Source organism: Fusarium oxysporum, chromosome IX (assembly GCF_013085055.1).
Source record: "Fusarium oxysporum Fo47 chromosome IX, complete sequence".
In the NCBI taxonomy this organism is placed as follows: Eukaryota; Fungi; Ascomycota; class Sordariomycetes; order Hypocreales; family Nectriaceae; genus Fusarium; species Fusarium oxysporum.
In genome coordinates this window covers 2,760,779-2,785,781 of record NC_072848.1, presented here as the reverse complement: position 1 = coordinate 2,785,781, position 25,003 = coordinate 2,760,779, and the positions used below count along the sequence as shown (strand labels likewise).

The following is a 25,003-nucleotide window of genomic DNA, read 5'->3' as shown; positions in this document are numbered from 1 at the left end:
GTACATAGTTAAGATCTGCACCCTTTCTGGGTTACCCATCGTGGTAGGGAATCAACTCTCCAGACAACGACGACCGTGAGGGGCAGGTATATGTATCACGTCGCTTCAGTCGCTTCTCGATGTTCAGACAAGTTTACAGCTACTAAACAGCAATCATGGGTCGTTTAGATGGTAAAGTCGCTATTGTTACAGGTATTTACCCCTCATCGCATCTCTGACCACTGCTGAGACAGAAACAGGCGCCGCTTCTGGCTTTGGTCAAGGCATCGCTGAGCACTTCGCTGAAGAGGGCGCCAAGGTCCTCATCTGCGACATCAACGAAGCAGCAGGCCAAAAAGTAGCTGCGACGTCTGAATCCTTCGAGTTTCAGACCATGAACGTCACCAAAGCAGCGGATTGGCAGAGCGCAGTTGATAAAGCCGTTCAGCTTTGGGGACATCTTGACATTCTGGTCAATAATGCCGGTACAAGCTATGAGAACAAGGTAAGTAGATTGAGGCTCAACTATGGAAGTGAAACTGACAGTTGGCAGAGCACCAACCTAGTCACTGAAGAAGAATTCGACAAGGTAATGAGCGTCAACGTCAAGAGCGTCTTCCTCGGCAGCAACGCCTTCACAACCCAGGTCAAAAAGCAAGGCTCAAAAGGCTCAATGATCAACATCGCCTCTGTAGGCGCTCATCGACCTCGCCCAGGCTTGGTATGGTACAACGCATCCAAAGGAGCAATCACAAACGTAAGTCAAGTCAGATCGACCCATATCACGCAAAGCTAATGCCAAGGTACAGGCGACCATGGGTCTTGCAGCGGAATATGGTCCGGATGGAATACGCGTCAATTCCATTTGTCCCTTGGCGACTATGACTGGTCTTCTTCCAACGTTTATTGGGAAAGAGATCACGCCAGAGGTTCAGAAGGCGCTGGGGAATGTTCCGCTTGGAAGGATGGGGGAGATCAGGGATGTTACTAAAGCAGCGGTGTTTTTGGCGAGTGAGGAGGCTTCGTTTATCACTGGTGTTAATCTGGATGTTGATGGAGGGAGGGCAATCTAGTCACCTTACTCGTTAACTGAGAGAACGGTGCAGTGAATTGTCCGGCACATCCCGCGCTGAACGAGACAAGAGACACTTAAGACCCCAGGAGCCCCCTATGCAGCTTGTCGATCAAGTTGCCAGGGTCTGATTCCTTTGGATGCTGGTGAACATGTGAATGCCCGGCATTAGTGCTGTAACCCCAGCGCTCGTCACATTTGCCGCGTATGGCTCCAAAAATTGGGCGGGGGCAAGCTGCTGATGAACTGATTGACGTGGTTCTGCTGATCCTCAATGTGGTGAGATTAAGCACTGACATTTTCGGTTTGACGATGCGGCGCTGGGAATTCCGCGGGAGAGGAAAGGGTTGCTCGATTGTGCCTTGGCATGAGAGCATCATGTGAAGTTGCCGTTGCGCCTGGCTCGTCTGTCGCGTTTCAATTTATGCATTCACTCAATTACAATCATGAAAATCACTGTGCATAACTCTAAAAATGTGTAATGAATGGCCTGCTGGCCTTTTAATACTATCCCAACGGTACCCATTCCTCACAGGACCTCAGACCCCGTTTGGCATGTGACAGACATTCGCCAGCTTACTGCTTGGTCGCAATGTACTGGCTACTGTTGCTAGATGGAATCTCATTCGTAGCGTTACCGGGTGCTTTGTTGTCACCATGAATCTCGCCCATCAACTGCCTATCAATCGCCGCGCGCTCTTCATCTGTCGCATCTGTGATATGCACGGCGACTTCATCGCCAAACTGCTTACCAATCTCTTCCAAAGAAAGTCTAGCAGTCTCAGGCCAAAAGAAGTAAATGGCGGGAATGAATAGAACACTCCAGCAGATAACGAGGAGGAAATATTTCCATCCGACAGCATTAAACCCGATAGGCGCTGTCTGGAGAAGAATGATAGTAGCTGGACATGTTAGTATGGTCCTCGTTTAGTGAGATAAGAGGGGACTTACCAGCAAATTGTCCAAATAAAGACCAACCAATACCAATGGATCGTATCTCAGTTGGGAAGATCTCTGAGACGTAAAGGTACATGGTTGTGTTACAGAAGGTGCCTTGAAAGGCGAGGTACAAGAACATGAACAGTACGCCGATGGCATTTCCAGCCTTATTATCTGTACCAGCATACAGCGAGATCATGGCGCAGTAGATCGAAGTGGTAATGACAATACCGATGAAGCCAGTCATGTACATCTTACGGCGAGAGTTGACCTTGTCATGTAGCCAAGCACCACCAGGATTGTAGATCAGTCCGGCTGTAGTTAGCCATAAGGCCGACAACAAAAGCGGCATGTATCCAGTTTGGCCTAAACTAGTATACAGGATGACTGCATAGTTGTTCTTGCTCTTGTTAGTCATGATGCTGAGTGGAGAGATTAGCACTTACGATAATGAGAGGACCTCCAAACTCTGCTCCCCATTGAGTCATGAACCCAATGAGCATACGCTTGCGGTAACTCTTCTTCTGGAAGACAGCCCTCCATGGACTTCCCCCATAAGCCTCAAGCTTCTTCGCATCAAGCTCAAGCTGCTTCTCAATCTGGTAGTACTCCTCTTTGGCAACAAGATCCTCAGGATCATTGGCCGACCTGCGAAGACGAACGAGAACAGACCACGCTTCTTCACGATGGCCCTTGGACATGAGCCATCTCGGCGAGCGAGGGATCCAAGGTGAGCCAAGAAGCAAGACCAGCGGAGGGAAGACTTGGAAGGCTAATGGGAAGCGCCAGCCGAACTCGAGATTCTTGGAGAAGTAAACTGCGAAGCCAATCCAAGAGGACAGCATGTAGCCGAAGACGAGAAAGATAGCATGATGACCAACGAGCCAGCCACGTGCGAGGGGACTTGACATTTCGGAGAGATACATTGGTGTAACGGTAGCCATTAGACCAACGCACATGCCCATGATCCATCTTCCAGCCTGGAACATACTAAAACACCATTAGTTTTGACTTGCGACAGCGTTTAATGGAGTGGGTACTCACGCAAGGTTCTGAGCCGCGCACTGAAGAACACCACCAAGTATCCCCAAAGCGCATCCAAACTGAATACTCCTCAACCGTCCATAGTAATCACAAGCCCACATAAGCACCAGACACGCAAACGCGCCGCCAGCGGAAAAGAGTCCATTGGCCGTCGCGATCGCCGGTGTCGTTATAGTATCGTAGCCTAGTTCACCGTCGGCAGGAAGATTGAAGAACTGGTACCAGCCCGGTTGGCCGATTGTGCTTCCGATGATGGACGCTGCATATCCATATGTCTGTGAGTTGTGTTAGCAAGTCACAAATAGAGTTACTGAGATTAAATTGTAATTAAACGTGAATACGAGGGGCCAAACTCACAGTTCCGCCGATTGCGACAAAAGTAATGACGAGCTTGTTGTACAAGCTCGTCTGGTTCCCAGTTTGCGGCATTCTCGTGTACACGTTGCATATACCAATTCGACAGGATACGGGAGCGAAAAAAGAAATGAAAAGAAAAGAAAAAAAAAGTCAATTAAGCAGAGAAGAGAGAGAAGAACTATGATCGGCGTGGTTGTCTCGGGTCTTTTGACAGTCACATTCCTACTGTAACCTCAGCCCATGTAGATCACCGGGAGATGGAAGAGACGTGCCGGTTTCGGCTGGCCTGCCGCCTACAGGGATTGACAGCGTGGTTTACCTGTTGTGACAGGTCTGCATATTATTACCCACTTGGATGTAACTGAGAAACATGTAATTGAGACAACAAGCAATCCGTTAACCGATCCTTGTCTCGAAAGCCTCGGATCATGACGGTATTTGTGGAACGAACCTCACATGCATGAGGGGTTCACCATCGCGATGCTATAAACAAGCTCCCTCAATGCATATTTCCTGCATCGATCACTCACCTTATTCACAATGGACCCCTCATTTATGGAAAAGCAATGGGATGAACTCCCCGATCCCAAACGCATCTGGATAGGCCAACCAGGCAGCCGAGAAGAAGGTCTAGGCCGTCTCGTCCTGCTGACGCCAGAGCGGGTGGCTTCAGCCGCACAGACACAGATCAAGACTGGGATCCGCGTCAATCTCGGTTGGGATCTGAATAAGCTTGAGTTTGCGTGCTTTAACCGGCAGCCGTGTGAGCTCAAGATGGTGCCGCTGCTGGATGGTGTTGCGTTCGATGATATTTACATTATGAATCCCCGTTAGTATTATTATTATGGTTTTGGGATCGTGTTGACCTTTGGTAGAGCAGAGTAGTCAGTGGGACGGATTGAGACACTTTTCTATGCCGAGGGAGGAGGGGAGTAAAGAGAGGGTGTTTTATGGAGGGACGACGAAGGAGGAGATTTTGGATAGGACGAATGACCGTATTAGTATTCACCACTGGGCTCAAGAAGGAATAACAGGTCGGTCAGAAACCCCCGACCCTCGTTTCATATCTGATACCGTATTGCAGGCCGTGGAGTTCTAATCGACTACGCATCATGGGCTGAAAAGAACGCCATCGCCTACTCAACCTTCTCCTTACACACTATCAAGCTCAACGAGATCCTCCAGATTGCCAAAGAATGCAACATCACCTTCCGACGCGGCGACATTCTTCTTGTCCGCATTGGCGTGATCAAAGAATGGGAGCATGTTATGGATGTAGACGCCAAGAAGGCATATGCTGCTACTACAAGTCCTCAACATGCAGGCGTTGAAGGAACAATGGATGTGCTCAAGTGGATATGGAACACGGGTTTTGCAGCTGTGGCGGGCGATGCTATTAGTTGGGAGGTAAGCTTGTGCGAGCAGTGTTATGTCAGAGACTGATGGGTACAGGTATACCCGCCAAGTGAGGGTGGTGTTTTGATGCATGAGTATATGTTGGCTGGATGGGGGATGCCAATTGGTAAGTTTTCACTACTTGCAGAGGGTATAAGTGCTAATGATTTAGGTGAATTGTTTGATCTGGAGAGATTGGCAGAGACATGCAAGCAATTGAACCGCTGGACGTTCTTCATGTCATCTACGCCGTTTAACATGAAGGGAGGTATTTCCTCGCCACCAAATGCACAAGCTATCTTCTAGGTACTTCGTCTACCTTCACATGCCACAACCAAGCGCTAGATGACAGCTTAGCATACCCTCAAACAGAGTAACGAAATCGTATCATTATCATTGCTTTTTATGCCCTTCCTTGAAATTTTCTTTACGCGACAGCCACTCAATCAGTAATTACATGTGAACACAAGGATCCTTCACATCATATCACCAAATTCTCTCGTAACCGAGAAAGAGAAGACGGCCCGGGGAATTAAACCGGCGGGGGTATTTTAAACGGTGATCGACAATAAATGGGCCGAGTACGGAAGCGATGTAACGACGGGACGACCAACATGCATATGATCTGGCGATCTTTTCTATCTTGAGATCTTGCTATGTGCCCAGGTTGGGGGCCGTCAGTTTGAGTGGTCTAATTTCGGTAGCTCTTCTGGAATACATTCATAATTTTATGCAGCGTTGTTGACTCTTCTCTCTGGAGCGTTTGAAAGGATTGGCGGTTGAAATACAACTTCGCTTGTCAAAGGGACCTTGTCTCACAATGAAACCCCCACCGAGTGCTGAAGATTAATATCTGATGTTATGATCGTGGCAAGCCAATCGTATCCTACCCGCGCGGAACGCAGTTCCTCGAATTTAACATCCATGCCTCCCTCGACAAATCCAATACTATTGTTCGAACCTAGACGGGTATTGATCTCGGTAGCAGGTGAGGAACTTTTCTTTATGACCTCAGAGTATGCATGCGACAGGAACAATGGGCCATTCTCAGGGGTTTTGCTCATACCGGTCCATCACTCGTCCGAGTCCATGTGAAATCAGTAAATGATCATATTATCTGTGACTATTACATTCATTGCCTCAAAATCCTAGGCCTGAGAAATTTGACTGGTCCCACTGTCAGCTGCGGTTGATCACTGAACGGAGGATTCGCCGCCATGTCGTAGCTCCTATTACCTGCATCTCGTGTCTACAGTGGGTACATATGTGCCTGGTATGCTGTGTCCTACCATCGGTTGTTTTTGAGTTTTTATCTTGGTTCTGCATCTCGACTATTCTAGGCGCACTCCAAAGCATCTAGGTTTTTGCAGTCAACTAGCAGCCAACATGACCAAACCAGCGATGGAACCGCCTCCGGGGAAGGAGTCCAACTTTGACAATCCGAACCGAGAGTTGTACTACATATGCATTGCTTCTAATGCAATCGCAATGTCTGTCTGTTCGATATTCGTCTTTTTACGTCTATGGGCCCGTTACAGGCTGGCGATGAGGCTTCGGCTAGATGACAGTATGTCCATACCCATTACAACTTCGATTCCCTTGCTAACGTGGATACCTAGTTGCTTGTGTCATTGGATATGTATGTTATTTGTTCGGCGTACCCTAGTCTTGTGTCAAGTCCTAACCGTCCGCCAGATTGGCTTCATGGGATACTGCACTATGTGTCTGCTGAGTAAGTACTTGTCGCCCAGACTCAACACTTGAAGCTAACAACGATAGTGTTGAGATACGGTGGTGGCCTTCACCAATGGGATGTCCCAGATCATCTCATAACGCAGTATAACCAGGTACGTCTCTTCCTTATGCCCCAACCCGAGCCTGGGCTAAGCTTGTCGCAGACGGTCTATGCGACCATGGTCAACTACGGCCCAACAGTCTTTGCCATCAAAGCTGCCATTCTTCTCTTCCTCGCCAGCATCTTCTCTCCTTATAAGACCTACGTCAAATGGATATACGGCTTCCTCGGAGTTATGGGCGTCTACTACGTCGCCATGTTATTCCTCAAGATGTTCATCTGTCGTCCAATCTCAATGTTCTGGGGCGCTACAACCGATGGCGAATGCTTCAATCAGCGAGTTCTCATTCTTGTCGATAACATCATCAGTCTTCTCAGCGACATCGTTGTCCTTCTTCTACCCTGTCCTCTCACCAAGAAACTCCAAGTCGGACTTATCGCAAAGCTCAAGATCGTCGCTATCTTTGGAGTTGGAGGAATCGCCTGCATCTTTAGCCTTGTTCGGCTAGTATTCATTATCCATAATGGGGAAAGTCCAGATCAGACCTACGTCTTTCTGCAAATCAACCTGACTGGGTCAGTCACCTAGGGTCATGCTTTTGAACACCGCTAACCGAAGTCAGAATCGCTGAGTGCGGTATTGGAGTCGTCTGCGCGTGCTTCCCGTTCATGCCAATGTTATGGAAATCCATTCTTCACAAAGACAAGCCAGGTTATTCGTCCAATTACTCAAGGTCACAGTTTGAGATGATGAGTTCGTCCAAACAGCGATCGCGAAACACTGGGCATACACCAGAGAGCATTCACTATAACGAGGATATGGGAAGTGACGAGAATATTCTCATACCGAATGGCAAGTCGTATGTTACCACCAAGGTTCGTGCGGGAGATGATACTGCTGAGGGTAGCACCAATAGCATCGGCGACGGGAATGGGGGACACGGAACAAGCCTGGATAATTCGCATATTCTTCGAACAGTTGAGGTGCGTCAGTATGAAGAGCATTAATTGTATGTATCGTAGTTCACTCAATCATATCCGCCTTACCGATGCCTGCGAAGTCAATGCGAATGATGAGCACCGTGGAGTCACAGTTGGATACCAGTGTAAAATGAAGCGCTAACATATTCATTACTCGTAACGATGAATCATAAGGATAAACGACAACTCAAGCTACCCAAAACGCTTCTCAGTCCAGATATCGGTTCATCACTCCAGTCCATAATCGCCAAATCCTTCAGATCACACTTAGTACTTGTATCGCCAGCCACGCTCAACACCAGAGTTAGGAGTCCATCCCTCCTGCTCATCAAGCTTCTTGTTAAGCTTCTGAGCCCTCCATCGAACAAGGAAGGCCGAGAGAACAGTCAAAGCACAGCCGAGAAGGAGAAGGCCACCAGCCATGCGGTAGAAAGGCTCCTGGCTTCGAGGGTAGAAGTAAGGGCTGAACCAATGGCTGACCTGGCTGATACAGTTGGCGATGGCGATAAGAGCGGCCTTCTTGGCACGAGGAGCGGGGACGACAGTGGTTTCCCAGGAGAGCTGCAAGTTGAGACCGTTGTAGGTACCGCAGACGAGGAGGATGATACCGACGTATCGAGCTGCGACGTTGATGGTGCCGATGAGGATACCGCAACCAGCTGCAGATAGGATGATGGGGATGACGACGTGGTATGTTGATTCCATGAAGTGACCACAGGACCAGGCGATGATACAGGCGGAGATGTAAGCGAGGGCGTAGGGAGGGGCCTGGATGAGGTAGGTGGTCATCTTGTTGAAGCCAAAGGTGTTCATTATCTGAAGATGTTAGTCAAGTTGCAGAAATAGTGGCTAGGGTGTACTTACAGAAGGCAGGAAATCCTTGAAGCTCTGGGCAGTGACGAGGGCAAAGTGCATGAGGCAGAAGTACCAGGTGAAGGGATCCTTGACTGCATCACGAACGCCATCCCAAGTACCACCAACCTTCTCATCAATACCACCGTTGGAAACCAGGATTCGGTACTGGGCCATCTCACGCTCCTGCTCATCGAGGAACTTGGTGTCATTGGGCCAAGAGGGGAGAACGAAGAAAGAGATGACAGCAACGATGATGGAGACAATACCCTCAATGAGGAAGAACCATTGCCAAGCGTGCATACCAGCAATACCGTCCATGTGCTCAAGAATACCAGCAGCCAAGAAACCAGAGATGATGTTGGAGATGGTGTTACCAGCGTGCCAGATAGCCATGCGGAAAGGCGATTCCTCTTTGGTGTACCAAGATGAAGTCATGAGCGTCAGACCAGGGAAGAAAGGAGCTTCCATCAAACCAATGAAGAAGCGAACGACACAGAATCCAACACCATTGGTCATAGCGGGCATGCAGATTGTACCCGCACTCCACATGAGCATGATGGTAGGCAGGAAGAGCTTGGGGTTCGTCTTGGCCATGAGGAGATTACCGGGCAATTGACCAATGAGGTAACCGACGTAGAAAGTCGAGATACCCGCGTTCCAAACGGTATCAGTCATGCCAAGATCTTCCTGCAGACCGGCGAGTCGAGCGTTGGAGACGTTGATGCGATCGAGGTAGCTAAGCTCATTGTTAGTCTTGGCTATCTTGGTAGTCGCTTGGTATTGCTTGACTTACTTCATCAAGAACATGAGGGTGACACAAGGCATCATATGCCAATCAACCTTGCTGCGAACCTTCTTGTTCAGTGCATCCATCTGCGTCTGCGAGAGATCGCGCAGGAGCGGAAAGCGAGCTTGGATCTCAATGGGAGGAATGTGTCCGACAGGCGAAGAGATGGCATTCTCAACGGCCGCGACCTCTGCCTTCTCATCGAAGCGGTCCTCATTGTGAGAGGCGGTCTCGTTATTCTGCGAAACAGTCATGCTGGGCGAACTCTCTTGGGGTTCCAAGACTTGGGTGGGTAGCTGATGTGGAACTGGGCTGGAGAACTAAGAAGTGATGATGAGTCTGGGCAAGAAGAGAAATCTGGGGTAGGATCTACCAAGACTTTTATACACAGCTTGGCAGGATTCTCGTCATGTTGTTTGCTCGTTGTAGCAATCTGGATCTGGATGAATGGCGAGTCAGCCGCAGTGCGGAACTGGAAAATTCATCGCCCCTCGTAGCGTTATCCCCATTAAGGTTACGCATAACCTTAACTTAGTCTTGGCAAGACGTGGAGAACCCCAGTAACGTGCGGTCTCGAATCTGCTTTGCGGGGGACAACAGAGTATGTCTTTTGTTCCCGCGGGAATTGATTTGCCAAGGCCTTCCCGATGACTCTCTCCTCCCCCACGGGGGAATGGAGGAGAGAATTATCGGTTAAGGATAGCGGAGGATGCTCGGGTTTGGGCTGAAGTTGGGGAAGGCCGATGCTGCTCTTCGGCTCTGAACCCTGGACGTTGCAGTCAAGTGACTCCAGTTTCCAACGGACCAAGTTTTCGGTAGGCGAATGTAATGCGGGGAAGTCCGAGGGTAGGATGGATCTTGGCTGTAGGTCTGGGGTAGACACGGTCTGACATGACATGTTTGTGACGATCGCCGTTGAGGACCCAGAAATGCCTCGGTGAAATCGGCATGAGTTTACGGTTATGTTTAAGCTTGTACGATGGATCTGATAAGCATAGATTACGGTTATACGATAAGATACTGAGAAAGATTGCAGAGTGAAGTCGTCTCAGTTTGATTCAGTTTGTGGCCTTGTCAACATCTTCAAGTCAAGAGTCACATTCACAGAACATGTACAGAAATTATGGTATGAAATGGATATAAAATATTGGAAATTCGTCTATGAATAATACATGAAATCGTTTTAATGCCATAAGCTAATACTCCGACCCAAACTTCCTGTAAATGAGATCCAAAACACAAAATACTCCCAATATGCACTCTACTTCTTCATCCCCATCAACAAGCCTGCAATATTCTCATACGCCGTGAAAACAATACCACCACTAAGAATCAACCGTCCCAATCGCATAGTACTTCCACTCCAGAACGCTCTCACGCCTCCATCACGGAGAACTTGCTGAACAGCCTCGCCCATACCAATACCCTTTGCAGACTGCGATCTTGTCTTGATGGTATCAAACGGTTGTGTAGCATAGACTGTGATGACACCGGCAATAGCGCCGATACCGAATGTCATGAAGGGGTTCTTTCCGTCGGACTTAAAGGTGTCTTTTAGGATGTTGTAGGAACCCATTCGGACTCCGGATGTGGCTGATTGCTTGAGGGTGGTGGACATGAGACCGCGGTAGATTTCACGGACGCCGCGCTCAACTGCGATTGTGCGCAGGGCGTGGAATCCGCCGTTGAGACGTTTGTTCCCTGAGCGAGCATCATCAATGCTATTTCATGTTAGTATACAACTTCGCCGCGCAATCCTGACGAGCAACTTACAGAGCAGTCTTGATTCGTTCCGTAGGCGTAACGACAGTCACACTCTCAACAGCACCAGCAATCATACCAGCGAGAATGTTTGATCCCGCAGAGTGCTTTCCATTGGCATCTGCTAATTGAGCCTTTACAGCATCAAAAGAGAGGAAGCGAACACCAGCCTTGGCAGCAGTTCCCTGATATTATTAGACCAAATTGTCAATTGATTAGGAAAAAGGATACTCACAGCGATTAATGAGGAGCATCCAGTGTAAATTGCGCGGATACCATCTGAACGAACTGTTTGGCCGATGACGGCAAATGGGGATTTGGAGACGACTGCTCCAGCGGGTGCTTGGCGGGCGCTGAGCTGCGCTACTGTCTTTGCCCACTCAAAGGGGTACTAAGCCTGTTAACATTTGGTGCTTTTCAACCTATAGCACAGAACACTCACTGTGATTGTGGCCTCAACACCACCGGCAACAGCACCAGCAGCCAGGGAAATACCAGGAGTAATCTTCTTCTTCTGTGCAGGCGTTGTTTGCGCTACGGCCTGCTTAGGTAGTGCGGGCTTAGCAATAGGTTGTGTTGTAGCGATGGCGTCCATTTTCGGGGTAATTCGGTGAATGCAAGGTGAAGAGAAACGGTCAAGACTTGGCAAATGATGACAAACGGGGAGAAATAAATAAATAATAAACTAGCAAGTAAAAAACAGCATCTACTAACATTTAAAGGATAGTCGCAGTTTAATAATAGTAGGCCTGCCAACACTTGCAGCCACGGGATGAGACTCACGGGTAAACATAACTGAAGTGAAGGGAAGAAAACGGAGAAAATTCAACGCTTTGCCCCTTGAGGACTACGACCCGCGGATCAACAGTGGATCCGAGTGGAATTGATCAGCTCAGCTTTCTTCCCGTCTCTTCCCGTCCCTCACAATCTTCCCTTTTTCTTCCAACGCAAAAGCACAGAGGAAACAATGCCCGTAGAGCCCACGCCTACCCGCGTCCGCAGGCGTGCCACAGAAGCATGCACATTCTGCCGCAAAAGAAAAGTGAGACTACTACCCCAATACCCCAGTTCCCCCTCCCTTACCCCAGAGCCCAGGCGTCCCCGAAGCAGGTAACGAGTTCCCGCGGGACTAATTACGGTACAACCCTAGATCAAGTGTAACGGTCAGAAGCCAAAGTGTATCAACTGCCAGACATACGAGAAAGACTGCGTTTACGAGCCCGTCCCCGATGTCACCAAAGCAGCTGGCCGGCAGCGCCATCAGCGCACAAAGACCCGTAGTGTCAAGGCGCGCACTGAATCACCTGCTCGTCAGGCCAGCGCCCCCGCCAATGAGGCAGCCTCGTCAATTGGCGACAGTGAAGCAGCGAGTGAGCGCAGTAGTCAGCAAGCAGTAACACGAGATGGAGCAGCACCTCGCCATCAATCGTGGGATCCTTCACCGCGGCCCATGGATTCAGGCGTCGCGAGAGTCGTTGTCCTAGCGAACGGTGAATCGACGTATCATGGGCGCACAAGTGCCTTGTTTGAGGATAATGCGCAGGAGAGACCTGTTGAGCAGGAGGTGCAGCCGCGGATGCCGGATCATTGGGTAGAGCGTGGTCTTATCGCTGAGGCAGCTAAGCAGCGTGGGTACCATCTTTTACTTATACTTGTAGTTTGTCAAGCGGTGTAACTAACATTGTGTGTGTGAGATAGGGCAACTGGAGGAGATCCATTTCGCTAAGGGGCAGCTTGACTTTGACGGCGTTGATCCCGACCTGGGGATGCATCTCCTCTCCCTACACTGGAACCGTCAACACCACTCATTCCTCATCACGTACCGTCCCGCGTTCATGCGGGACATGGCATGCGGCGGACCATACTTTTCGAAACTGCTACTCAACGCTATATACTTTGGTTCATCAAAGTTTAGTCCGAGACTTGAGGTTCGAAAGGACATTAACGATGTCAGGACTGCGGGATGGCGGTATCGTGAGAGGGTTAGGGAGTTGGTGGGAGGGTCGTTGGACAGGAGCGATATTACGACGATTCAGGCGTTGCTTGTCATGACGAATTCGTTGTTTGCGCTGGGTGATGAGAGGAGTGCGGCGTGGTTGTATGCTGGGTTGGCGTTTCGTATGCTCATTGATTTGGGGTTGCATGTTGACTTGACGAATTCGCATCAATTCTCTGATGAGGATCTTGAGATACGACGTCGTGTGTTCTGGGGAGCTTTTGGTATGTACCTCCAGCAGGAGTATCAACAAATACTAACATGGACAGTGGTCGATAAGATTCAGAGTCTGTATCAAGGCCGTCCCGTCACCCTCAAAGAAAACGACGCCATGGTTCCGATAAAGTTCATCGATACATATTCTGAGCTCGAATTCTGGCAGCCTTTTGCGTACTCGACGTCAAAGAACGACTACGCTGGTTCGCCAGCATACAGTATCTCGACCTTCACTGCGCTCTGCAAGTTGTCTATCGTCATGAGCGATGTCATGAGCACCATATACACCGTTCGGACAACAGACCAAAGCCCTGCTGAGCTGTCGAAAGTGTTGGATAAGCTTCAGAAGAAGTTGAAGGATTGGCATACGGCTTTACCGGATCATCTCAAGCCTGAGGTTGCGAACGCACCTGATGCCACTGTTCCTCCGCCTCACGTTCTCAGTCTCCAGTGAGTCTCCTTGACAATTGTGTTTCGTTTAACGCTAATATCTCAGCGCTATGTACCACGTCCTCGTCATTCTCCTCCATCGCCCCTTCGTCGCCGACGGTCATCTCTACAACACATTCCGCTCCATATCCGTCGACTCCGTCATAAAATGCTCAGCAGCCGCCTCCAGCATCTGCAGTCTTCTACGCGCCTACCACCGCGCATTCTCCGTCCGTCGCGCCCCCTACCTAATCTCCTACGCAACTTACGTCGCCGCTACAATCCACTGTCGCATCGCCGCCAAAAACGGCAAAGGCTCAGCAGCCTACGTCAACCTAATGACATGTCTCGCCGTGTTCAAAGAAAACCAAGAGACCAATTCTGCAGTTCAAAAAGCAGCGGTTATTATTCACAGACTCATGAGCAAGTACGGCGTTGTCGTTGATGATTTGCCCGATGACGCGCTTGAGGCTGAACCGGCTACCAAGTCGCGTGATCAACAGCCTCAGCAGCAGCAACAGCGAGTACAAGCGCAGATTGGGTACGAAGGGTTGGAAAATACGGGGAACGCACAGACGGAATCATCGCCGAATCAGGAAATGCAACCAGTCGAACTCAGCGGTAGCGCGGTGCCGTCACCTGGTTCAGACTGGATCAACATCGATGGCATCATACAGAGCTTCCTCCGCGAGGGCGACTTCAACAGCAACGAGCCAACCATGTACGGCCAAGCCGCTTCATACCCCCAGAAAATACCTCAAGTCGACGGGGAGCACTATCTCCACACATCGACAGGTCAACAGCCAGTTTACTTTCCCCAAGGGTTTCCCGCGGGAGGACTGAACAGTTTCGCTACTCCCGTGCCCGGGGCTGGGGACATTGAGGGTGGGAATTCATGGCAACAGACGAGTTTCTGGCCGGCGAATCAGGATGCTGCGTTTTTGGAGGATCCGATTTTCGGGTTTAATGGGTCGAGTACGGGTGAGTTTCAGTACATTGGGAGATGAAAATTCGCCACTATTTTTCCCGTTCCCGCGGGACACTTACTTTGAGACGGGACATATTCTATGGGGCAGACGGGAAGCCAAGAGCTTGTCTCCCACGGCATCTCCAGTTTTTCTTCCCTGCTAGAATCACTCGGAGTGTTATTCCCCGGCATCGCCAATGCCGAGCTCAATTACATTACGAACAAAATGGCAGTTCCATGGCGAAGCCACGAGTTATTTAACTCTTGCCATTTCGTTACCCTCTCAGTCTTGAGTACGTAATTCACAATCAATCCACAATCACAATGGCTATCGAGATCGAAACTCCCCAGGAGCACTATCCTACCCGCCACGCCCTGTCCTGCGTGCTAATGCGCGCCGGAACCTCAAAGGGCCTCTTCATCCACCGGAAAGACCTCCCCGAGAAGGAATCGGAATGGGGTCCACATCTCATCTCAGCATTGGGCTCGCGAAACAACGATGCTAAACAGGTCGACGGCGTCGGCGGTGGTTCATCTACTACGTCAAAGGTTGCTGTGATTTCACTGTCGAACCGTGAAGATGCCGACGTCGACTTTACTTTTGTCCAAGTCGCTGTTGGGAAGGAGTCGGTGGATTTCTCAGGAAACTGTGGAAATATGAGTTCGGGTGTTGGACCTTTCGCTGTTCAGGAGAGACTTGTCACGCCCAAGCCGGGACAGACGGAGATTGATGTTAGGATCTTCAACACCAACACGAGCAGAATCATCGTCGAGACTGTTGAGTTGGATCGTAATGGTGACTTCAAGGAAGATGGCGACTTTATCATTCCTGGTGTTAAATCACCTGGCAGTGAAGTCAAGTGCTCTTTCGTTGATCCCGCAGGTAGCATGGCGGGAAGCTTGTTCCCTTCTGGTCAAAAGCAGCAGTGGCTTCACGTCGACCCTTCATCATTATTACCCGAGATGGCACCTTTTCAGATCCGCGCTACTTTGATCGACGCTGCCAACCCCTTCGTCATGATCAGCGCAACAGACTTCACGACCATCCTTGGCGCTAATGCTGCACCAGAGACACAACACGCTCTCGTTGAAACAATCCGATGCCAAGGCGCTGTAGACATGGGTTTAGCAACAAGCACAAAAGTTGCTGGCCTAACCCGCGGTACACCCAAGATCGCACTCCTCTCATCACCAACACACCGCGCCAACCACAAGACTCCCGATATTTACGTTCAATCCTACTCCATGGGTCTTCCCCACCCAACACTCCAACTCACTGGCGCAGTTTGCCTAGGATCAGCAGTTAGCATTCAGGGTACTATCGCCGCAGACCTATCAGCTACACCTATTACCGACGGACCTCCAACGCCTGAGCGTACACCATCGCCTGATATGCAGGGAGAGAGGAAGGATACTGCCAATACGAGACAGATTGTTATTGAGCATAGTAAGGGTACCATTCCTGTTCTTGTTAAGAAGAATGGGGAGGATGGGATTGAGAGCTGTGCTGTTTCGCGAACGGCGAGAAGGCTTTTCGAGGGACGAGTTTGTTACTACTTGTAAGATATTAATAGTATTAGCATTTGTTTAGAGCATGTATGATATCACGTCAGTTGAGTTATGATATGAACGATAATTCATTGCTATATCTAGACTATCTGTGATTTCCATCCTCCTGATGTCTCGAAGAGCCTTCCTACAGCTTCACTCACTACCAGGAGCTTTCTGTCGTGATACCTAGGTGCAACGAGGGACAAGCCAATCGGCATTCCGTTCTCACCAGCGAACCCCGGAATGTTGATGACAGGAGTATGCAGCGCCTAGAAGAGCCAAGTTAGTTGTGATTCTCACTTCTCAGCGATCTCCATGGGTACTGGTCACTTACCGTCCATATCAGATTGAATGCAGCACTTCCAGTAGCCTCAATGCCCTTGGGTGCCTCATCCGGCACACTCGGAACCAACACAGCATCATAACCCGCCAACATGTCATCAACGACAGGTCTTGCCGCTGCAATGTCATCAAAAGCTTTAACCTGCGCAGCTTTAGAGATCTTGAGGCGGTTCTCAACGTGTCCAACCAGCTGGTCTGCAATCTGGGTCTTGTCAACCCTATACTCTGGTAGAAAGGCTGTTCGTCCATCAGTGTTGAAGACGATGGAGTGCCATTTTGGTAGATCTTGCAGATGTCCGGGAAACTCAATCTCTTCTACCGTAGCACCGCTTGATCGGAGGAGTTCAACGGCCTTATCCGCTGCTTTGACTAGACCGGGGCCAGCTTGGGGCCAAACCATTGTTTTGCAGATGGCGAATTTTCCTTTTTTGATAGAGTATTCTTGGTTAGGTGGCTCGTCGTCTTGCAAGGCAAATACATCAGCGAGTAAGTTCAGATCCTCCACGGTCCGAGCGTAAATGCCCAATGTATCAAGAATAAGCGAGAATACTTTCTGCCCTTCCCTTGAGATTGAGTTCCATGTTGGTTTGAATCCATAGATACCGTTGAAAGAGGCTGGGCGGATGGTGCTTCCTCCGGTCTGTGTTCCAAGACTGAGGGGAACTTGGAAGTCTGCTACAACTGCCCCAGATCCTGATGATGAACCTCCAGGTGTACGAGAACTATCGTGAGGGTTTGTTGTTTGAGGTCCTTGGGTAGTGGCTGCGAATTCGGTGGTGGTCGTCTTGCCTAGGATGAGCGCACCGGCTTTGCGGAGGATGATGATGCTAGCTGCGTCGACTTGGGGAGCATCATCTTTGTAGATGGGTGAGTTAAACTGCGTTGGCATATCTGAGTTCTCGCCGTTAACCAATTAATTTTCTGCCTCGTCTCCTTTAGTTGACTTACCCTTCGTGTAGATGACATCCTTGACCGCAATCGCAACACCATGCAAAGGTCCTCGGTCTTCCTTGGGGACAGCATCTAGTTTCCGAGCTTCTTGAAGTACTTGATCAGAATTGATATAAGCCCACGCTTTCACAACTGGATCTCGCTCTTTGATACGTGCCAGGAGTGACTGCGCATACTCCTCAACTGAGAGCTGGCCATCTCGGATCTTGGCAGCGACATCAGTTGCCGAGAGTTGGTAGGGCTGTACCAGCATAGTGACAATCCTTGAACAGTTCTATAGGCTAGAAGATGGGTCAGAGGCTTGTATATAACGATCTCTCCTATTCACTAGATCGTCGAGGCTTGTGTTCTTATGGAGGATGACATAATGCCTCAAAGACCTGACGGGTAATTATTCCCGGGACCGGCCTCAGATGGGCTTACTGATCTTATCAGCTTATCATCGGTCGGTATATTTGCATCCGATGCGGAGAGGTGGGTCCGGCGAACGAACTTGGCCGACGAAGATAAGCTTGGCAGGACGGGAACACTTCCTAGCGCTTTTGGAGGCGGGAACTGCACTTTCAATGAAACAATTTGAGGCTTCGGTCAAGGGAAGATCCATGATAAGTCTCCGTGGCGGACACAAAGTCTGGTCCGGAAGATAAGACAAGTCTTCGATACTTTCCCTTAGTTAGATGGTTCACCAGGTCAGCTCAGCATTGGGGACAAGCTGCTGGAAAGAGTGCAAGGATCAATATTATTACTAGCTATCGGGGACGGACAACGAAGCCATGTGGCTATATACCGCATTTACAATCTATGTCAATTCCATTGCTTACAGCGACGAATCATCTGCCTTTGCATTCACCTCGCCCTCAGTCTTATCCGCAGAAGGTGATGCCTGAGCATAGATGACTTGTCCCTCTCTCTCGTCTTCATAGAAACCTTCTCTGCCATCCTTAGCCAGCCACTCCCAAGACTTGACCGTTGCACGACCAGCAGGGAAGACACGAATGTTGACAAATTGAACACCAATAGTATATACAACTCCGGCAGTAACGAACGTCAGAAGCCAACCCATCATGTACATATAGCGTGAAGCATCGGAAAGAAGATGAGTCTGGTACTGTCCAACGAGACCGGGCAGGCCCATGGTAGTTCCTCCGATCCAGGCAAGACAGCCAACCCAGTTGACGCCAGACCAGAAGTGGTAGAGACCATGCTTGCTTCCGTCGTAGCATGATGGGACGTGGATGTTGCCTTTCCGGACGTAGACGTAGTCAACAATAATGACAGCGCACAGAGGCGCCATAAAGATGTTGTAACTACCCAGGAACGACAAGAAAGCTTGAGCATTCGCCATAAGCTTCCAAGGAACAACGCAAATTCCCAGAATAGCACAGACAATCTGCCCTCTTCGGATGGTGAGCCATCGCGGGAAGAGACCAGTCATATCAGACCCAAAAGGAATCGAGTTTGCGCCAAAGTTGGTCGCAAAGACACCCAACAGGAATGCCAGCGCCAGGAAGAAGACTCCCGCACGAGCGCCCGCATTCCAATGATGGTCAAGGATAGAGTCAAGCAAATCCCAAATATTCCAGTACGCCTCCCCATAAACAGTCTGCATAGATGCCGTCGACGCAAGACCAAGGAAAAAGACAATGACAGATGACACAAAGACGCTAACGCCCTGGAGAGGACCTGCATCACGAGTCTTTTGGCAATATCTCGCTAGATCAGGCTGATTAACCAACATGGGCGATAATCCACCCATGATGACGTTGATGCCAGACATGATACTCCAGCCAAGAGGAGTCGTGGAAGCAGCTGCCTCAGCTTCTTTGGACGCCATGTTCATGCCGTTCAAACCACCACCGTTGGCCATGCACCATCCGAAGATGGCGAATGCGGCGATGGGCATGGTGAAGCCTTTCACTGTGAAGACGTAGTGGATGTTTCTTGGATGAACCCACATCTGCAAACATTAGCAGTGTTTATTAGTGAAGGGGTTGTGGGGATACGTACGAATGGGAACTGCATGAGCCAAACGAGGAAGAAAGCCAGAAGGACCTTTGATGAGATATCGGCGCTTTCGCTAAGGGTATTGGTGAAGTTTTGCCATTAGCTGCCAAAGATGCAGCGGAGCATTACTGAAAGGATCGATCCGCCGTAGAAGGTCTGGATACTGTACAACTGTTAAAATTGACGGTGGGAGAGACGTCAACGAGGGTGAGATACTTACCCGTACCAAACGATGCAGACGATGGCTCGGATGAAGATGAAGAAGTATGCGCCGTACATTCCCATGCTGGATCGAGCGAGCACAGGACTAGGTGTTGGATTAGTATATGTGTAGAAGCTGTAGGATTGTCGGTCACTTACAAACCAATATGGTACTGGACACCGGGCCTGGCCATGCAGATAACAACCAGAGATGCGAGCAATGCACCTAGAACACACGAGACGAATGACTGCTGCCAGGTCTATTGCCTTCAAGTCAGTTTTCCGCGGATTGGGGCGTCAATAGACGAGTAAAACTTACCAAACCAACAGCAATGAGCGATGAGCCAGTGTTCCATCCCGTTAGACTAAACTGGTTGGAGAACCAGTACAGCGGCAAATTGTACCTTCATCAATCAGTACAACCACAAATACTCTCGCCCGTGAACAATTGACTTACCATGTCCAGTTACGATGCTCTGGTGGCGTAGGTTCAAGATCTTTATTAGACCATCGCTCATTACCGACTCGAGTCTGACCATCTGCCGTTTCAGATGTCTTGACAAAGTTGACAAAAGCTTCCTTCGATCGAAAGGGAGCCGTGAGCTCGCTCCTAGATGGGGTGTTTACCATGGTTGAGATACCTTCGTTTCTTTGTCCGTTATGCCTCAGTCTCTCAAGCTCTTGAACAATGTCTCAATAATCGGCATGCACAAAATTGGGATCTTCTTGCTTAATATCTAATATCCAACCTTACATCATGATCTCCAATCTATTCTCCAGACCTTAGCTGCCTTAGAGTCGCAATGTCTATCAGTACTCCATCGGGTACTTTTCTCCCGACGATTACTCACGTTCCAGTTCCAGTGGCGCGGTCCCTGAGTCGCACCGGATATAGCACCTTGATAAAAGGCGGGGTTTAACCGTCCGATTGGAGAGTCTGATAAGGAATGAAGCCAATCATGCTCGATAGCATGTCTCTATCAATGGCGATGTTCACTATGTAACGCTACAGGGGGCTAGTTTGGTCTGGGCATAGATAAGGTTGCCCGAAGATAACGGATCCACTGGGTTGACAGGCAAACGTGTGCGGTTTGTGGGGTCTGGGGAAATATTCTGTTTTCTTGGGTCTTATCTGGAGTTTGTGATTGTTCATTCTGACCGGCTTCAATGAACCGAAAGGTTGTATGAGTGAACACGTTAATTTGCATGTGAGTCAATGCCAGGGTTTTGCAGTCACCAAGAACGTCATACAGCCAACAGAGAGATCCCAAGTGGCTGGTTCATGAAGTAGCGATTCACCAAGTTAATCGCTGTTCATCTTGTCTAGCAGCTCATCATTCGAGAAATCACGCACTATCATGTAGGGTTTAGAATGGGCGTTAACGTATCATGACTTAGGATAAAAAACATGAGAACTATGGACGACAACGGAACTGATCCTCGGACCACTGAAGGTAGGTATCCAATGCTTCAAGATCGAATCGTAAGTAATTATTCGGGTAAAGGGCTGTGCCTTGTAGACCAATGTCGCTGACACTCCCTAGGGGTCCATGGGAAGGCAGTCCGATGCTGCAGCAGGTCGCAAGGGTCGCGTTGCACTGGCCTGTAAACGATGCAAGAGACGTAAACAACGGGTGAGTCAGCCTTACACACTCCCTAGCAGTTATACTTACAAGAGACCCTAGTGCGATGGCTCACATCCAACATGTAAGTCCTGCGAAAGAGTCGGTACTCCGTGTATCTACGAGAGAACAATCCGACCGCAATACCCAGGAGGCAAGACCTTATACATCAATGCCCTCGAAGAACGTATCGCATTCCTCGAGGCCCGACTACCAGATTATGCGCAAGATCATTTTGAGACCCTCGCGCCGTCTTCTGTTGTTGATGGCCAAGACAATGACGCTGTCAACACACAGGCTTATCCTGAATCCTCATCATCTCACCGTGGGTCTGTATCTGAAGATCTCGATGGCTATGAGCGCAACTCTATCATTGATGGCGTCGCCTACCTCTCACTCTGCGCCTCTGGTACAGCTGAAGCAACTCCAGATCCATCATACCTTGGTTCAAGTTCAGGTGCTGCTATCGCTCGAATGATACAGCGCTCCATCTTTCATAACTCTAGAAATGACATTACTCGTCCGAGCAATTTTCCAAGACAATCAAATCCTTCCGTTGATCCATACATCGAGAGTCTAGCTCCAACCCTTCACCTCCATCCGGATGAACCATCTCACGGCTTTCCTTTCCCGGACGAAGCTCGCCATCTCTTCGACATATTTTTTGACCGAATGCACACCCGGTGGCCAATCCTAGACAGGAAGAAATACTCTGAGCTTTTCGAAATCCAGTATCAACAGGGTGCTCTATCCATGACCCAACGAAGCATCATGCACCTGATCTACGCCATCGCCGCACGTTTCGAACAACTTACACGCAAACCATCACAAGTCGATCCTGAAAAACACTTGCTAGCTGCGATTGAACCAATGGATTATATCCTAGAGCAGCACAATCTTGCTACCGTTCAGTTTCTCTTATTACTTGCTGTTCATGGTCAGAGGTCGCCTTATGGAGCTGGTGCTTGGAGTCAGGTCCGCTATGCGGTTTCGTTATGTATTGAGCTTGGTTTGCATCGTGAGCGACAAGGACCAGCCCCAACTGCAAACGTCGCAAGAGATCTGGAGATCCGGCGAAGGGCTTTCTGGTCGTGCTATTGTCTTGACCGGGGAACAAGCGTTGTTCTTGGTAGGGCCTTTGCGATATCTGATAGAGATATCAATGTTTCGGTAAGTCACCCTCACCTACCGTTAGAATAACATTCTGACTGAAGTTAGATGCCCAACCCTGGCCGAGAATACTGGGATCTGACCCACGTATCTCTCAATGATGAACACGCTGTTGAGTGGTGTAACATCGAACCCTTCATCCATATCATCAAGCTGGAAAAGATCCAGTCACGTATTCACCGGACTGTTTTCAGGGTCGACAAAGATATCTTCTCCAGTCCAGTTGAGGAACTAGTCAAGCTGGATCAGAAGATGGCGTCTATACGTGCCGACCTCGACAGATGGATCCAAACAACACCCCAGTCACCCAAAGACAATGGCAAGATTACGTGGCTCTATGATCCTGAGAGTACTAACCAAGATGCCGGAGACTTTTACAGTCTGTAAGTATCCCTTCCTATCATCTTGGCGAACAAAGACTGATGATAGTAGCCAATATCATAAAGCGGTCTTAGCCCTCTTCACAGTCTTGCTTCCATCTCTAGCCACGACTGATCCTCGGTTCATCACAACAGCGCGATCAGCTGCATGTGTCTGCGTAGCATACAAGCGACTGAATCAGCAACGGACGCTTACATACACTATGATCTCACTGCATAGCTGTTTCGTCGCAGGACTTACTTTGATGTACTGTATCTGGAAGGACAAGAGCCTATTCAGCTATCATGTTGTCGAAGCTACACAAGCATGTTCTCAGAGTCTCACTGTGTTTGGTGAGAAATGGGCAGGTGCCGTCAAGTATCGCGACATCTTTGATGCACTATCTGGCAGTCTTCTAAAGACTCTCATAAGCCCTGGTGGACTGTCTGGTGATACTGGAATGGGCGCCCATCAGAATCCGCCTTTGCAGACCAAGTTCGACCGACCAAGCTTCAGTGCCAGCCCAGGGTTATCATCTTATCAGCCTCACTCCAACTTACAGAACAGCAATGAGGCAGACGATATCACAATGCGCAACCTTGTCTCCGACGCTGTTAAAGAGGCTTTTATGGAGGTTGATGAGGAAGCACCTGGTGGTTGGCAGGGCTGGCACATGTGGAACGAGATGCTTGGTGAAGATCCTAGCGCTGCGGATCTGTCCACTTCTAATATGTTTTCTGGAGCGGCGAAGGGTTGTAAAGATGTTTGGAACTTGTCGCAGGGAGACTTGGATCTGAGTAGAGGTTGGAACTTTAGCGGACAATGAGTGATGTGAATGGTCTTGCATTATCTAAATCATCGAAGAATTATGAAACATGTGCTAAATGCATTTTTGTTGTCGTCCTCGAAACCATTGGCTTCTCTTCGGCCTTTATGAATAGGACAAAGCAGATCGTGGGAATACAACTGATTATTAAGTCATCTATTTAACTATTCTATTAAGCCAACTCACCCTTCTTGTAAGGAAACTGCTCCCTAAAAGCCTCAGCAATATCCGTCCTCGTCGCAACCCAAACACCCTCCTTCTGTGCAATATACTCCACAAAATCCTTCAAAGCCTTAAACCGTCCCGGCCGTCCAATAATACGACAATGCAAGCCAATAGTCATCATCTTGGGCTCACCCGCCTCTCCCTCTTCATACAGCACATCGAATGCATTTTTGAGATGAGTGTAGAAACTGGTAGAGTCGCGAAAGCCAGTGACGACGTGGAACTTGAAATCATTGCAGTCGTAGCTGTACGGAACCATCAGACAGCCCTTGGGGTTCGGCTTTTCTCGCTCGGTGGGGAGATCAATCCAGTATGGTACGTCGTCGGCGTATGTATCACTTGCCCAAACGAGCTCTTCACCCATTTCTTCGTAAACCTGAGGAATCAGAGTGCGGCTGTGCGGCGAAGGACGTCCGTAGTACCATCCCTTAGGCGCATATCCAGTCAAGTTCTTCAAACTTGTGATGCCCTTTTTGATGTATTCCTTCTCCTTCTCAACAGACCAATCATGATGATCTACCCAGCGGTAAGCATGGGAAGCTACATCATGGCCCTCTTCGACACAGCGGGTAGCTACTTCAGGCTGCTGCTCAACAGCTTGGGCAACAGCGTAAAGCGTGAACTTCATCTTATGCTGGTTGAAGAGCTTGAACAATCTCCAGAAACCAACGCGAGAGCCATATTCGTACTCTGATTCACCGTTGAGGTCGCGCTCGTTCATGCGTGGTGTTGTAGGGTGTTCGCGGAGGTTTGTCTCTGAGACGCCATCGCCACTTTGAACACAGCGCTCGCCGCCCTAAAATGCCACCAGTTTTAGCTATGAAGATGTAATTGCCGGTTTCCTTCTGTGCAGTTGGATTTACCTCTTCGTAATTGATGACAAATGATACAGCGATCTTGCCGTTGTTGGGCCACTTCAACCCTGCTAGACCCTTCTCTCCATATCCCTTAAAATCGCGGTCATAGCCGTAATCGGGGTGTGAGGCGTAAGTTGTAGGCATGATAGGCAATAACACTAGACTCTGAGAATGAAACTTTTGTATCAACACAGTTAGACAATTGTTGAACTATGGGCTGATGGCTGGGCTATAAACAAGCTGTATCAGTGCCTTATCTCGATGCCGGCCAACTTATTGCGAACCCTTCGGCGAATTCTGGCCCGATGTCTCCTACGACCT

At 49.3% G+C, this 25,003-nt stretch overlaps 11 protein-coding genes across 11 annotated transcripts; 6 read left to right on the top strand and 5 right to left on the bottom strand.

Moving 5' to 3' along the window:
* The first annotated feature begins 3 nt into the window (after nt 1-3).
* Nucleotides 4-1,508, top strand: FOBCDRAFT_231956 (uncharacterized protein). Its single transcript, XM_059609878.1, has 4 exons — nt 4-192; nt 240-484; nt 533-736; nt 789-1,508. Exons 1-4 carry the CDS (start codon nt 156-158, stop codon nt 1,050-1,052), a joined length of 750 nt encoding a protein of 249 aa, XP_059465878.1. The 5' UTR covers nt 4-155; the 3' UTR covers nt 1,053-1,508.
* Nucleotides 1,509-3,535, bottom strand: FOBCDRAFT_253196 (general substrate transporter). Its single transcript, XM_031190653.3, has 5 exons — nt 3,392-3,535; nt 3,035-3,309; nt 2,437-2,980; nt 2,003-2,390; nt 1,509-1,953 (listed from the first exon to the last, which is right to left on the bottom strand). The coding sequence occupies exons 1-5, from the start codon at nt 3,461-3,463 to the stop codon at nt 1,628-1,630; spliced, it is 1,605 nt and encodes a 534-aa protein (XP_031034638.2). The 5' UTR covers nt 3,464-3,535; the 3' UTR covers nt 1,509-1,627.
* A 305-nt stretch (nt 3,536-3,840) lies between these two features.
* FOBCDRAFT_231951 (uncharacterized protein) lies at nt 3,841-5,498 on the top strand. Its single transcript, XM_031190652.3, has 5 exons — nt 3,841-4,220; nt 4,267-4,425; nt 4,476-4,798; nt 4,844-4,913; nt 4,959-5,498. The coding sequence occupies exons 1-5, from the start codon at nt 3,932-3,934 to the stop codon at nt 5,090-5,092; spliced, it is 975 nt and encodes a 324-aa protein (XP_031034637.2). The 5' UTR covers nt 3,841-3,931; the 3' UTR covers nt 5,093-5,498.
* Nucleotides 5,499-6,108: 610 nt separating this feature from the next.
* Nucleotides 6,109-7,633, top strand: FOBCDRAFT_231948 (uncharacterized protein). Its single transcript, XM_031190651.3, has 6 exons — nt 6,109-6,353; nt 6,406-6,425; nt 6,482-6,518; nt 6,566-6,633; nt 6,685-7,157; nt 7,205-7,633. Exons 1-6 carry the CDS (start codon nt 6,173-6,175, stop codon nt 7,587-7,589), a joined length of 1,164 nt encoding a protein of 387 aa, XP_031034636.1. The 5' UTR covers nt 6,109-6,172; the 3' UTR covers nt 7,590-7,633.
* Nucleotides 7,634-7,748: 115 nt separating this feature from the next.
* On the bottom strand, nt 7,749-9,458 carry FOBCDRAFT_190157 (major facilitator superfamily domain-containing protein; the record flags this gene model as incomplete). Its single annotated transcript, XM_031190647.3, has 3 exons — nt 7,749-8,378; nt 8,427-9,153; nt 9,211-9,458. 3 exons carry the CDS (start codon nt 9,456-9,458, stop codon nt 7,830-7,832), a joined length of 1,524 nt encoding a protein of 507 aa, XP_031034632.2. The 3' UTR covers nt 7,749-7,829.
* Nucleotides 9,459-10,341: 883 nt separating this feature from the next.
* On the bottom strand, nt 10,342-11,742 carry FOBCDRAFT_264418 (mitochondrial carrier domain-containing protein). Its single transcript, XM_031190646.3, has 4 exons — nt 11,408-11,742; nt 11,201-11,356; nt 10,978-11,150; nt 10,342-10,925 (listed from the first exon to the last, which is right to left on the bottom strand). The coding sequence occupies exons 1-4, from the start codon at nt 11,558-11,560 to the stop codon at nt 10,466-10,468; spliced, it is 942 nt and encodes a 313-aa protein (XP_031034631.2). The 5' UTR covers nt 11,561-11,742; the 3' UTR covers nt 10,342-10,465.
* A 183-nt stretch (nt 11,743-11,925) lies between these two features.
* Nucleotides 11,926-14,613, top strand: FOBCDRAFT_298856 (fungal-specific transcription factor domain-containing protein; the record flags this gene model as incomplete). Its single annotated transcript, XM_031190645.3, has 5 exons — nt 11,926-12,007; nt 12,116-12,593; nt 12,664-13,185; nt 13,231-13,627; nt 13,674-14,613. The coding sequence occupies exons 1-5, from the start codon at nt 11,933-11,935 to the stop codon at nt 14,611-14,613; spliced, it is 2,412 nt and encodes an 803-aa protein (XP_031034630.3). The 5' UTR covers nt 11,926-11,932.
* Nucleotides 14,614-14,897: 284 nt separating this feature from the next.
* Nucleotides 14,898-16,136, top strand: FOBCDRAFT_298854 (PrpF protein-domain-containing protein; the record flags this gene model as incomplete). Its single annotated transcript, XM_059611940.1, has 1 exon — nt 14,898-16,136. One exon carries the CDS (start codon nt 14,898-14,900, stop codon nt 16,134-16,136), a length of 1,239 nt encoding a protein of 412 aa, XP_059467872.1.
* An 86-nt stretch (nt 16,137-16,222) lies between these two features.
* FOBCDRAFT_253191 (amidase signature domain-containing protein) lies at nt 16,223-20,252 on the bottom strand (the record flags this gene model as incomplete). Its single annotated transcript, XM_059611029.1, has 10 exons — nt 16,223-16,393; nt 16,459-17,321; nt 17,415-17,680; nt 18,239-19,374; nt 19,425-19,469; nt 19,551-19,584; nt 19,642-19,728; nt 19,782-19,882; nt 19,942-20,026; nt 20,080-20,252. The coding sequence occupies 10 exons, from the start codon at nt 20,250-20,252 to the stop codon at nt 16,223-16,225; spliced, it is 2,961 nt and encodes a 986-aa protein (XP_059467871.1).
* An 894-nt stretch (nt 20,253-21,146) lies between these two features.
* FOBCDRAFT_145073 (fungal-specific transcription factor domain-containing protein) lies at nt 21,147-23,600 on the top strand (the record flags this gene model as incomplete). The annotated part of the gene is made up of 5 exons (XM_059608205.1): nt 21,147-21,256; nt 21,308-21,329; nt 21,371-22,414; nt 22,463-22,797; nt 22,844-23,600. 5 exons carry the CDS (start codon nt 21,147-21,149, stop codon nt 23,598-23,600), a joined length of 2,268 nt encoding a protein of 755 aa, XP_059465877.1.
* Nucleotides 23,601-23,705: 105 nt separating this feature from the next.
* Nucleotides 23,706-24,826, bottom strand: FOBCDRAFT_243795 (uncharacterized protein; the record flags this gene model as incomplete). Its single annotated transcript, XM_031190640.3, has 3 exons — nt 23,706-23,740; nt 23,787-24,621; nt 24,689-24,826. The coding sequence occupies 3 exons, from the start codon at nt 24,824-24,826 to the stop codon at nt 23,706-23,708; spliced, it is 1,008 nt and encodes a 335-aa protein (XP_031034625.3).
* Nucleotides 24,827-25,003: the final 177 nt, after the last annotated feature.